This window comes from Pipistrellus hanaki (genome assembly GCF_964339955.1).
Source record: "Pipistrellus hanaki genome assembly, chromosome: 13".
NCBI lineage: Eukaryota > Metazoa > Chordata > Mammalia > Chiroptera > Vespertilionidae > Pipistrellus > Pipistrellus hanaki.
The window spans coordinates 18990252-19004965 of NC_140515.1; the positions used below are offsets into that span (position 1 = coordinate 18990252).

The 14714-nt window shown below is 35.4% G+C and overlaps 1 protein-coding gene across 43 annotated transcripts in view; it reads right to left on the bottom strand.

Moving 5' to 3' along the window:
* The window catches only part of SLMAP (sarcolemma associated protein), a 129207-nt gene that overhangs the window by 22417 nt on the left and 92076 nt on the right, over window positions 1-14714 (bottom strand). For 38 of the 43 annotated variants that reach the window (XM_084903040.1, XM_084903025.1, XM_084903028.1 and 35 more), the window contains 3 exons: window positions 12365-12424; window positions 6012-6092; window positions 5651-5710 (listed from right to left, as the gene is read on the bottom strand). In XM_084903040.1, coding sequence (XP_084759166.1) covers window positions 5651-5710; window positions 6012-6092; window positions 12365-12424 — 201 coding nt within the window. Of the gene's footprint in view, window positions 1-5650; window positions 5711-6011; window positions 6093-12311; window positions 12425-14714 lie in introns of all 43 variants that reach the window. The other 5 variants (XM_084903045.1, XM_084903046.1, XM_084903041.1 and 2 more) reach the window with 1 other exon arrangement.

Here is a 14714-nt window from a genome sequence, read left to right on the forward strand (position 1 = left end):
GAACAAGAACAGACCCAGAGATAATGAGCCATGGGTCAGACTGTTGGACCTCAAAGGGAGGGTGGGGATAAAAGGGAGAGATCATCCAAAGGACTTGTGTGCATACATATGAGCCTAACCAGTGGTCAAGGACAATAGGGGGGTAGGGGTATAAGTGGAGGTGGGGGTAGGGGATTGGAATGGGGGGTTGAGGACAAATATGTGATACCTTAATCAATGGAGAAATTTAAAAAACAAAACAAAACTGGAGCTATTCCAGATTAAAGGAGACCAAAGAGACATAAAAACAGAATGCAACCCATAACTCAGGATTTTCTTTTCTCATAAAGTTCATTATTGAGACAACTGATAAAATGTGATTAAGGCTTGTGGATTTGATAAAAGTAATATATATTAATGCTAACTTCCTAATTTGGGGAATTGTATAAGAGTTATGTAAAAAAACCCAAAAAATTCACAAGGAAATATTTAAGAGAAAAGGCTATGATGTTTGCAATATACTCTCAACAGTTCAAGGATATAGAGAGAGGGAGAGGGAGAAGGAGATAGGTAAATGGAATTTGGTAAAATGTTAACAGCATTCAGTGTGAAATGTTGTTTTCATAAGTAAAAACATCTCTTGAAATTACCAACCCTAATAATACAATCTTAGAATAAGCCCTAAACATTTCTTCCTAAATTCTTGTCCTTACCCTATCTTGCTTGCCCTTCTTCATCTATCCTAGATTATAAAACTAGAACAATTCTTTTATTTAGATTAAGAAACTATATTGTCTCCTTGTGTATCAAGTCCAGTTATCTTTATCAGACTTTAAAGTTCTCCAAAATCCAGTCATTACTTTCCTTTACTCACTAATATACTCAATTCCTAATAGTCTCCTCAGTAACTCCAACTCATGACTGCTTCCTCACTTATCTTTGCTCATGCCATTTTCCTGTATTCCTCCAAACATGCCCATCATTTAAAACCCAGGCCCTAGCCTGGTCATGGCTCAGTGGTTGAGCATTGACCTATGAATCAGGAGGTCATGGTTTGATTCCCAGTCAGGGCATGTGCCCGGGTTGTGGGTTTGATCCCCAGTGTGAGACGTGTAGGAGGCAGCGAATCAGTGATTCTCTCTCATCATTGATGTTTTTCTTCTCTCTCTCCCTCTCCCTTCCTCTCTGAAATCAATTAAAATATATTTAAAAATAAAAAAAATAAAGCCCAAGTTCCAGCCTCCACATCTAACCCCAGCACTGCATTGAACTCCCAGCATACTGTGGTTTCTTGCTTAATTTCTAGAACTAGACAGTAAAACCACATGCAAACCAGGAAACCTCTTCAAGTTCCCTAATTGTTTAATAGCATTTAGTTTCATTTCTAAAAGAGCATGAATCCATATAGATACATAAGATTTTTTAAAAGACACTGAAGATGAAGTAACCTAGTCCTTTCATTTGCAGAATAGGAAAAAAGGTTCAGAGTTCTGAAATGGCTTACATATTTGGGAAGTGGGGGAGACAGGACTAGAATTCTCATTCTAGCTCAATTGTCTCCTATAAATCATGGTACCTTCTTAGTTATAGCACAGCTATTAAGCAGCATGCTTTTCTAACAACCAACCCTCATTTTTTTTCTCCAGAAATAACAGGATTCCTATTATTGTTTTCTTTTTAGTAATAAATGTTAAGTGCATGTTTCACATTTCTCCTCCATACTATCTCCCATCTAATACAATGCTATATATACAGTAGACACTTAACTGTCTGGTTAATAAACAAGGCAATACAAGATTTGCATCTAAAATGTGTAGACTTTAGCTGAGGCCGGTTTGGCTCAATGGATCGAGCGTCAGCTTGGGGACTGAAGGGTCCCGGGTTCGATTCCGGTCAAGGGCATGTACCTTGGTTGCGGGCATGTCCCCGGTGGGGGGTGTGCAAGAGGCAGCTGATCGATGACTCTCTCATTGATGTTTCTAACTCTCTGTCTCTCTCCCTTCCTCTCTGTACAAAATCAATAAAATATATTTTAAAAAATAATAAAATAAAATGTGTAGACTTTAAAAAATAATAATAAATCAATGGGACAACTAAAGAACTGTATTATTTTGAGCAAGGGGATGCTTTTATAAATAAAGAATCATTATGTAATCCATCCTGAAGGTCTATTAAAGCAGACATTTCTTGTTTGCAGCAGAACAATTCACTTGATCAGTGATGTTGTGAAACAAAACTAATACTTATTTTTCAAATTAAAAATAATGGAACAGATTTTATGTTAAGTAATTATGTTTTAGGAGACAAATTTAATTTAGGCAATAATATATATATATATATATATATATATATATATATATATATAGCCTAAGTGACTGGCCAACTGGATAACTGTCCGATAGCTATGATGCATACTGACCACCAGGGAGCAGACACTCAGTGCAGGAGCAGAAACCACAGGCATGGAAACATGGAACAAACAGATGAATCTCAGCAGGAAGGGGAAAGAGGGGAGGGCAGGAAGAGATTAAGCAAAGATCTTATATGCATAGTAGAGGCCCAGTGCATGTGCACCAGTGGGGTCCCTCGGCCTGGCCTGTGGGGATCAGGCTGAAACCAGCTCTCCCACATCCCCCGAGGGGTCCCAGATTATAAGAGGGCGCAGGCCAGGCTGAGGGACCCCACCGGTGCACAAATCTGTGCACTGGGCCTCTAGTGAGCTTATAACATAAGGATTAAGCGAATTAGTTCTCTGTACCACATAGTGAAAATGACCAGCATTTTAATTAGAGCAAATAAGACGCTTGTATCAAATACTGTAAATATATAAATTCTACTAGTTTGATCATAGAAGTAGAGATACTGACCCCAAATCTTTACAAATTAAGTTTAATATATACACAAATGACTATATTCAAACTAATTAGGTAGTCAATGTGTTGATCCTCTTTTCAGAAAACCAAGTGACAATTTAGAAAAAAAAAATTTTTTTGGGGGCAGACAAATGAATAAATCTTTTTTCTAAGGTTGATCAATGGCTCATTGCATTTCATAGGGTTCTGTGGGAAAACACATTATTAGTTTATTATGGCTTAGGTCTACTCTCGTGATACCTTACTTTTGTCACATACTTTTTATAACAATGTACTTCACAATTTTGGAAAAAGTCTTGTGATAAGTATCAGTTCAAAATGTTTAGATGAAGATAAATGGAAGCCTTACTGAGCCAAATCCACTTTATTTAGCTGTGCAAGTCAGATGGAAATAAATGTTTTTAGAAACTATGATGGCATGGAATGAATAACAGAATCTCTTTCCCTTTAACACAAATGGTTTATATTTTTAGAATTACCTGGTGTACAGTTTAGGCCAAGGGCTAGCTTTTCTCAGACTAAGTAAAAGTAAATCCTATAAGAGGTCCATACCACATAAAACCCACTAAATGAACCAGACTTGGCACTTGCAATAGCTATATGATGTCCTAATTAAACTTCTTCAGAAGCCTGGAGAGTTAACTTAAACCTGCCCTTTGCTCTAAACACGGATGAGGTGCTATGAACCACTTGGTAAAGGGCCAAATCAAAGCACTTTCCCCCCAAGTTCTATTTTGCATATTTGCTGAAGGCTAATGTAGCAGCATCTGTTAACTCGTCAATGGATAGAAGTGATCTGGCTGAGCCAGTTGGCCAGGTGGGTGTATCCTTTTTGATTAACAGCACTCCTCCCTTTGCAAGGTCTGGTAGTTGCAGGCTTAGTTGAAGAGAACAACGGTTACAATGGAGAAAGACCATTTTTCTGTCGTGGGTGTGTGCAGCCATATGAGATAGCCCTACGCAGCAACCTCTTATTGTTGATTCTCACCTCTTTGCCATTCCTCTGACCAGCTAGGTTCCTTCTTGATAATTGCATCATTTATTGGCTCCTTTTCCTCCCCATTGTTCGTTCTTTCTCTATCATTTTCCCTTGCTACTAAGAATTCCCAAAACATGATTAGATATGCTCTCCAAAGTTTTCAGCACGCCTAATTAAACCCTGTCAACACTATCTTCCATGAGACCATAGCCTTTGCATGTGTTTTATCTCTGTATTTCTTAGGTCAATAAATGTCTCAGAAATAAATGACAATGACTCTCTAGTCCTAGTTTCTGTCTTGCACTTCTAAAGCATTTCTAATTCCGAGGGTAACAATATGAAACAAGGACACCTTTAAATGTGAAAGGGAGCACTTGTAATGATTATGCTTGGACAGCAGGCACACCAGAACCTATGGTCACTTTCCTATTCAGCACGTGCCAAACTAAATAGAACCATCGCTTTCCCACCAGGATACCTCTTCTTCCAGAAATTATATCTGACTTTTATTTTTCTTTCATATTCTGCTTCTCAGGCCTATGGATTTCCGATAATTACCAAAGAAAGAACAACAGAGCCAATTTTGTTCTTTTGTTTAAATTTCCACAACAGTCATCCTAATTTAGACTGTCAATAATTACCTAAGCCTCTGTACCTCCAGCTTCTATCTATTCCAATTCATCCAATAAGTCTCCCAAAAATGCAGGTCTGAGCAAATTTCTGTGCTCAGAAGCCACTGAGTTTTGCCAAAATAATCACCCCAACTTAAGAACACTCAAATGATTATGTGAAAAAACTTTAATTATACTGTACTTGTCAAACCCATATTATAAAGATTGTAGTTTTTAATATTTTCTTTGAAAATATATCTCTCTCTTCTTAAAATCTTAACCACTTAAAATATATATCTATGTAAATATATTCTCCAAAAGTCAAGAACTAAAAACAAAAATAACTAATATTATTATCACACTGAAAATAATAATTCCTTAATATCAAGTATCTATTTAGTATTAAAAACTTCCCCATTGTCTCAAATTTCTTTTGCAATTGAATTGTTTGAATGATGATCCAAACAAGGTTCACACATCAAATTTAGTTGACACATCTCTTAAATCTCGCAATTTACTTGAAGAAACTAGATCACTGTCCTACAGAATTTTCCACATTCTGATCTTGTTGTTGTACGCGCACCACATTATTTAGAACATGCCCCTAACCTTTAACATCCTGCAAGCTGACCAGATTCAGGTTCAGCTTTTTAAATTACTAAACATGTCATATATAATATGACAGATACACTTTCAGGGTCATCTCAAATGATACTTATTACATGAAGCTCAAACTGCCTTCCCCTCCCTATCTTCCAAAATAAACAAAAAGAAACATAAAAAATCAGAAAATTCTTTCTCCACTTTGACTCCTAATGGCAACATCAACAAAGAGCAAACAGGTGGTTTTTCCCAAAGAAGTTAATATTTTCACCTTTTTCTAAATTATGTTAAAAATGGCAATGAATTTCTATCCGAGGAACCAAGGTAAACACAAAAAGAACTGTTGCATTTCATATTTTATCACTTCCTGCTTTGCCCTTCATAACCTAGACTGATACACATTATTTTACAATTTAAATACTTTTGTTTGAAGCATTGACACCAACACCAACATCTTAAATTTTAGTTCCTGCTACTTTACAGAACCTATCTTAATCTTTTAACTAAAACTGAAAACCTCACATTATACATGGAATTAATTTGTGGCAACGGGTAAATAAATCTGATGCCCTGGTTTAAAATGTCATAAAAACATGTTAAAGTACCTTTTAATAGGGACACTTTAGCAAGCGGTTCATTTAGGTCTTGCTCATCCATTTGAACGTCTACAGAGGGAAAAAAGATAATTATAAACAGTAGTCAACTCTATCAACAAGCTGTTACTATCAAAATAAATAACTGAAGTTTATACTTCTACTGTATTTGAATAGTTGAAATTTATATAGCTATTTTTATTTGGATAGCTCTATCAATATATTCAAGATTCAAGAAAATGACTTGGTAAATGAAAGCACTGCTTTTCCCTGAAACACAAACTTTGAAATCTCTACCCACATTAACTTGCATATCTAAACTGCTTGGTAATAATAATATCTGCAAATTAGTAAACATTAGGTTAAAACTCACCTGTAGCGTCGTCACTACTTTTTTCTTTGCTTGGACTCAGAGTATCTGATAAGTCAGATTCCTTTGCTTTTGCTTGATTTTCTACCAAAAAAGGAAAAAAAGCAGAATCTTATTATAAGTAAATAGCTTCTATCAATAAAACTACTGCAGGCTATGCGTGCTCTAAATCTACTGTTATACAAAACATTTTACTTTTAAAATTAACTCAGGTCACTAATCTCTTACTTCTTCACCACTCTAGTCCAAAATGGAATGCTGGTTAATACACGTAGCTCATATTAAATTATAATGTGGAGCATGTCTGCTGTGCAGAGGGCTGGGGCTTTTGTTCAAGGCTGTCCACTGGCCAACTGGAAACAAAAATGAAGCAAGCTTTGCTAAAGTATTTAGAAAACTGCAACAAATATAACCAAATTCTCAAGAAAATGTGGACATTCTATGATGATGAAAAAAATGGCTCTATTACATAAAAAACACTAGTTTGCCTTAATGATATTACATAACAAAAGTAAAATAATTATTTGTTATAAAGGTAACACTTAAGACAGTAAAATTAACAAACCTTTATTTATTTAAATTTTTTGAAAACATCTTTATTTATTTTGTTAATCTTCAACCGAGGGTATTTTTTCCATTGATTTTTTTTTTTTTTAAGAGAGAATGGAAGGAAGGGAGGGAGGGGGAAAGAGAGAGAGAGAAACATCAATGCAAGAGAGACACATCAATTGGTTGCTTCCCATACACATCCTGACTGGAGCTGGGGTTTGAACCTGCACCCAGGTACATGCCCTTGACCAGGAACTGAACCTGTGACCCTTAAATGCTTGGGCTTATGCTCTAACCATTGAACACCAATGGCCAAGGCAATAGCCTTTTATATCTAAAGAAAACATAACTGTACCTGAACCACATTGAGGAAAAAAACTTTTAAAAAAGTTTTATATTTGCAAGTAGTGTGCTGCCTGATCCAATGAATATATCCTAGGTATAGTTTTCAATGAAGTGCTCTCAAAAATCCTAACTGTAACTCCAACAATTAATTAAAGGTGGCCAGGAATTAATTAGGCCCTAAATTCTCAAACACATATCAGTGTATACTATCATATGCATTATGATACTATTTACAGAGATGGTTGTTTCTCTAATCATAATTTTTTAGCATCTCCCTATTCTCCACAAGGTCACAGCCAATTAGCCACAACCTTGACCCTGCATTAATTCCCATATGAGCTCTTTTTCAATTAGGCCAGCCTCTTAGAAAGTCAATTCATGTCAGCTCATTATGACCTGCAATTCTTTGCTTAAGTTGAATTCCCCTAAACTCAACGACTATTCTCTCTACTTAGCCTATTCATTTTGTAAGATACAACACCTCTAAGGAAGTCTTCATATCTATCTCCAGCATGCCACTCCATTTTTTTTTTAATTTAAAAAAATATATTTTATTGACTTTTTACAGAGAAGAAGGGAGAGGGATAGAGAGTTAGAAACATTCAATGAGAGAGAAATATCAATCAGCTGCCTCCTGCACACCTCCTACTGGGGATGTGCCCGCAACCAAGGTACATGCTCTTGACTGGAATCAAACCTGGGACCTTTCAGTCTGCAGGCCAACGCTCTATCCACTGAGCCAAACCAGTTAGAATGCATGCTGATTCTTTTTATTGCATCTTCTTTATTGTATCACTAGAGGCCTGTTGCACGAAATTCAGGAGGGTAGGTGTCCCTCTCACAATGGGGACTACTGGCTCCTAACTGCTCGCCTGCCTGCCTGCCTGAATGTCCCTAACCACCTCTGCATGCCAGCCTGATTGCCCCCTAACCACTCCCCTACTGGCCTGATTGATGCCTAACTGCTCCCTTTCTAACTTCACATAGTCATAAATTATTTGAAAAATTATAGTGAATATACACTGTCTTATAGTCAACTAAATGAAGACATTTTCCATTTTGGAAACAATCAGAAATCTATCTAAAATCATTAATGTCAAAATTAAATATAATGTTAAAATATAACTTGTAATGGCTATTCCATTTAAGAACACCCCTAGAATTTGTGGCTTACCATGTAAAAAGGATGATGGATTACAAAAAGCCTTTGCTTCTTTTCTCACTGTCTTTTCTAGTCAAAGGTTGACTACTGAGAGACGGAACTGAGATTAGAAGTGAAGTCACTGGCCATGAAGGCCCATGGGCATCCAATCTGTTCTGGTGCATTCATAACGTACTATAATCAGACATTCCCAAATGTCCTAGTTTTGATCACAAAGTTACAGTCTCAAATAAGGCAGCTAGTACATCTAATCTACATAGATACAAAAGGAACCACTCTGGAGGAACAGAAAGGAAAACAGAAAAATGACTCTCTTCTGATTTTTTATATTCTTGGCAATTTTATGATCAAGATATTGAGGTAAAACCAAGAGGGATATATTTTCAAAAGCATTCTTCTGGTTTAGAAAGAACAATTGTTTTGTATTCAGAGTATTATTCAGGAAGGTAAAATTGCCTTAAAAGTTGGTCCAACCCTTTCATTAAGGCTTACTAGAAAATAAGTTCTATGAAGGTAGGGATCTTTTCAGTTTTGTTGTTATAACCCTTCCCCCCCACATTGCATAGAACAGTGCGCAGTTCATAGATGCTTTTAAAAAAAGGATGATTGAAGGTACAAATCTACTGTAAATAAAAAAGAAAAGTTTTACCAAGTCAACTCATGGTCCATCATATTTATGTCCTGATATTATAGTTACTAGAGATCTGATACACGAAATTCGTGCATTGGTAGGGTCTCTAGACCTGGCCAGCGATCAGGGCTGATCAGGGGCTTCCTTTGTTCAGCACTTCCCCCTGGTGGTCAGCGCATATCATAGCAAGTGGTCGAACTCCTGGTTGGTTGAACTCCCGAGGGGACAATTTGCATATTAGCCTTTTATTATATAGAATTATATGGAGGCAAACCAAATCTATTTAAGAATGAAGCATAAGACACAACAAATGACTGGTAAAGTATCTACCCCTATTCTTCAGCTATGAAACAGCATCCAACTTTCTAGTATTAAAAGTCCTTAGTAACCAATGTCACCCCAATCAATTAAAAAAAAATTTAAATGTAATTACTGGTTCATTTCTCTGCAGAATTTAATCATTAAGATATATACCAACAGTATACAGAAGGAAATAAAAATATAACTACCAACATCAATACCAAAACTACTCCCAAACTGGGAAGTCCAAACAAGGTGACTATTTTCACTGTGTCTTTGAGTAGGACATACAATGGATGGGCAAAACAAACATATGGGCCACAGACTACTTGGTATACCATTAGAACCAGGAAATAGAGCAAGGTTAAGGATCAGGATAAGAAGGAAAAGGGGAGATGACAGGCTGGTGTGGCTCAGTTATTGAGTGTCAACTCATGAGCCAGGAAGTCAGGGTTTAATTCTCAGTCAGGACACATGCCCGGGTTGCAGGCTCAAAACCCAGTAGGGAGTGTGCAAGAGTCAGTCAATCAGTGATTCTCTCTCATCATTGATGTTTCTATTCCTCTCTCCATCTCCCTTCTTCTCTCTGAATTCAACAAAAACATATTTAAAAAAAAAAAAAAAAAAAAAAAAGGAAAAAGAGAACTAACATTTGTGTGAATACCAGTATGGTGCTTCCTGCTTTATTTATTTATTTATAAATATATTTTATTGATTTTTTTTTACAGAGCGGGAGAGGGATAGAGAGTTAGAAACATCGATCAGCTGTCTCCTGCACACTCCCCACTGGGAATATGCCCGCAACCAAGGTACATTCCCTTGACAGAAATCAAACCTGGACCCTTCAGCCCACAGGCCCGACGCTCTATCTACTAAGCCAAACCGGTCAGGGCTGCTTCCTGCTTTATAAGCAATGGTTCATTAAATTCCCACAAAACCCTGCAAATTAAATATTGCCAATCTAATCCCTGTTTACAAATAAGGAAACCGAGGTTTAAAGAACTAAAGTAAGTACGTATCTGATGGCATATGGCTAGTGGTAGAACTTGACGTTCAATCCAGCTGTTTACTACTTTCTTCCTACTTTCACCCCTAAAGCAACTATAAACACACATTAACTGCAAGTTGAGTAAGGGCTTAAACAAAAAGCATATACAGTCAATGATTACATTTTGCATTAGGTAAAATATATGAAGACAATATTAAGATTGTACAGCTGATAACTGGCAACTTCTAGCAATCAATACTTTCAATGCAGAAAAGAAAATTCCCCTAAAAAGTTTATCAATAAAACAAAAATAACACAATTTGGCCAGATCCAAAAGAAAATACTTTATAGCCAGATATAAAATATTTAAAATGTAACTGATTTCAGCCATCAAGTTTGTTACAAGTATTACCTCTGCATGTTTATTGTGAGAAGTACTAGTAAAATGCTGACTGGTGATAAAATCTCTGGGTATATAAAACTTGTATCTGTATTATTATTTTTAAAGGGTGTATTCTATTCTCTTGCATGGATTATTTGCTATAATTTATTAATGGATACCTATGTTTTTCTCTTTTTGGTTTTTAAAACAGGCCCTGGCTGGGAAACTAAGTTGTTAAAGTGTTGTCTCAATATGCCAAGGTTGTGGAATTGATCCCTGGTTAGGGCACATACAAGAATTACCCAATGAATGCATAGATAAGTGGAACAATAAATTGATCTCTCTCTCCCTCTCAAAACAAAAACCAATTAAATAAAAAAACAAGCACAACAAAATAAAAAAAGTAACACTAAAACAAATACCCTTGCACATTTGTTTAATCATTTCCTTAAGATAAAAAGGCCAACCCTAAGTGGCTCAGTGGATAGAGCGTCAGCCTGCGGACAGAAAGGTCCCAGGTTCGATTCCAGTCAAGGTCATTGGTTGCGAGCACATCCCCAGTAAGGGGATGTGCAGAAGGCATCTGATCGATTTCTGTCTCAGAGATGTTTCTAACTCTTTATCCCTCTCCCTTCCTCTCTGTAAAAAAAAAAAAAATCAATAAAAAAAAATATTTTTTAAAAAGGCTAGAAGTAAAACTGCTAGATCAAAAAGCATCCTCTTTAAAACATTCAATAGATATTTTATAGCCAAATTTCAAAAGGAAATCAGTAAGACTGCACAAACCTCTTTCAAAAACAACATCTCTTAATTTTGAGAAAATATAGTTTAATTAGGAATGCATTAAAAAGAAGCATCAAGATACTTTTCTTTAATTAAAGAAGCATTCATTTTTCCACCAAAGGCTTTACTTCCACTTCAGAGTGTTGCTTATTCAACCAACTAATCTGAATAGATATTTAGGTGATGAAGTACAAGCTATTTTAAAGTCTGTTCTCATCTCACTTTAATAAGATGAAATAAATTGCCATACATACTAAAAATAGTTCACGTTCTGAAACTCAATGCCTGCTTGCCAGAACAATATTAGTGGAGCATACTCTATGCATTCTTTCCCCAAATATGGCATTTGCCATGCACAAAATTCAGAATGGAAGCCACCAGATATTTGAAATAACACTATCCTTTAAAATACTTTTGGAATATTTTTAAAAGCCAAATAAATCCAATTATTTTCATTAAATAGAATATACTGAAATTGAGTATTCCAAACTTTTATCATTCATTGTTTTAACTGACCAAAATAATTGGGAATGTGGCTTTAGATTTTAAACTGGTATGTTCTGAAAGAAGTCCTAGAATAATCAGAAGCATATCCCATAAAATTTGCCTGATTTCCCTGTGCACAAAAGTGACTTGACACTATGAGGCTTTAAAACTCACTTTTCTTCTCTAAGTCTGACAATTGTATCAGAAAACAATTAACAGAATAAAATACTTCAGGCAAGTATAGGACTATTCATGATAAAATATAAGAAGATCCTATGTATTTACTTTTGTTTAAATCAAATTGAGATTCAACAACGAAGAAAATATTATCATAATAAACGTTAAAGGTATAATATCCCTCCAAAATGAACTGCAAACATTTTTTACCTGTTGTTTCAAATAAGATTTACATTGTATTTGATTAAAAATTTGAGATCAAAGTTGAAGTGAAAAAGATAGCAATAAATCTTAATACCTAACGAAACCTATTCTAAGCACTAAAAACAAACACATATATACCCTTTTAAAAAGAAACTTTCCAATTAAGATATTCTTCTTAAAACAGAACTCCAACTATTTTATATTATTATATGACACTATTACAGGACTGCCATTTTTTGAGCTATAAGAAATAAACTGATTTTTAAAATACAATGACCTTGAAAATATACACTAACCTTCATTATCCAAGAGTCGGGAAACCCACAGAAAAATCCCACAGAACACAAACCTTTTGAAAGCTTTGTTTCTTCTACCACTTTGGTTAGATGCCCCTCGACGATCAGCTTCTCTGCCAAAGAAAATAAACGTTACTACCCAAGCCCAAACTGAATAGCATTTCCCTGAGCAGGGCAGTCTGTGCAACACATTCCATGACCAAATTTAAAGATGATAACATTACTCCCATGACTAGGCTTGAACAAGAACTAGACCCTGAATGGGGAACTCAGAGAAATCAAACTCTAATAGAACAATCAGATTAATGCAGAAATCTGGAGGTAGGGGAACAATTTACCTTTTATTTTCATTTTAAAGCCTAGCAATTTTTAAAAAAGTACTCAGATCAAACAAAGCAATCCTATTTAAATCAAGGATATTAAATTGAAATAAAGGAATTCTGAGAAGGCATGTTATTTAAATAAAGAAATAATATAAATTATGTTATACCAATAGTTTACTTTTCCTTATTGATACTATTTAGCAGAGATGCCTATATAACATTTATTTTTAATCAAATGAATCAATTTAGAAGAGTTAAGTATTTAAAAAATAAATATTTAAATACTTTTATAGGGGATTATCTGTAAATGTATTATGTAGCTTCTTTATAATTTATTTAAAGTCAGATTTTCATATTCTGCATTTCACTGAGGAGGAGGATATAGTTATCCTTTATATTCCTACTTAACCCTGTATGTCAGTTGGTCTCCTTCAATTTACACTTTTGCCATATGTGACACAATTTCTCTATTCTTTCACTCTTCAACCTATTACAACTTGGTCTACACCCACAACTCAATAATCAAAACTGCTCCAAGATCACTATAACCGCCTATCTGTCCAAACCCATGGCTCCTTTTCAATTTTCTCCTCCCATTTAGGCTCTTTACAGTATGTGGCACGCTTTGCCCCAGCCTCCTTTAATAAAAGCCAAAGTAAGTCCTGCCAGTGTGGCTCAGTTGGTTGAGCATTGTCCCATGCATCGAAAGGACTCAGGTTCGATTCCTGGTCAAGAGTATGTACCTAAATTGGAGGCTCTTTCCCCGGCCTGGTAGGGGTGCATGTGGAAGGCAACCAATCAATATGTCTCTCTCACATCAATATTTTTGTCTCCCACTCTCCCTTCCCTCCTCCTTTCCACTTATCTAAAAGCAATAGAAAAATATCCTCGGGTAAAGATTAAAAATAATAATAATAAAATTTTATTCTGCTTCCTATTTTTTTGTTTCAAGGTTGTAGGCTTGATCCCCAGTAGGAGGCATGCAGGAGGCAGCTGATCAATGATTCTCTCTCAACACTGATGTTTCTATCTCTCTCAAGCTCTCCCTTCCTTCTGAAATCAATAAAAACATATTTTAAAAAAAGAATAAAAACCCAAATCTCCTACTACTCAATTATTTGTTTTATATCCTCCAAAATTCTGTTGACATCTATTGTCTGTTGTAGTCTCCACTCCCATTCTCTTTGTCTTTGTGATCTTATGTCTTTTATAATCTTTTACTATGAATGGGTACATATTTAATAAAAAATTTACTGCCTCCCTTTTAAAATTCTTTGACTTTTATAAGATACCACCTATTTCTTGCTCATTCCTTCCATCTTAGCCTTTCATTGGCTTTCCTTTCTTCTAATTGTGATCTAAATATGTGTTAGTCTTCAAGATCTCTTGTCAACAACGAAATTATTTTTAATGACATTATATGCTACATTATTTAAAAAAAGATTTTAAATTGATTTTTATAGAGAGAGAAAGAGAGAGAGAGAAACATCAATGTGAGAGTGAAACTTCTCAGCTGCCTCCTACACATCTCCTACTAGGGAACAAGCCTAAAACTGGGGCAAGTTCCTTGACCAGTAATTGAACTGGCAACTTTCAGTGCACTGGACAACACCCAACCAACTGAGCCACATTTATAATTTCTAAATATTGATGCCTAATTTAGACCTCTCTTTAAGGTCTCAGAATCCTATTGTTTTACTACTTCCCAAATATCTTCAGCCAGCAATTTTACAGGTACTTAATCTCATCTTGTCTAAAATGAAATTTATCTTCTCTTCCTTTTTCCTCTGGATGGACTTGGTATCTCTCTCTCCCCTTCTTTCCATTCCTTTTCAATTCATATCTCTATTAAGCTATTTCAACTTTCTATGTCTATCCTTCCCAATATACTATTAATTTTTAAGATTCCTTCAAATATTTACAACTATGCACCAGTTACAATACTAGGTATTCCTCAAAGATTATCAAAAGAAATATAATAAGTCTAGGAATTTATTGTCTACAGAAAGCAGGAATAATTTTATATTAGGCAATTTACAGATTGACCATGGTTGCTTTCCACTAATACAATTCTGACATA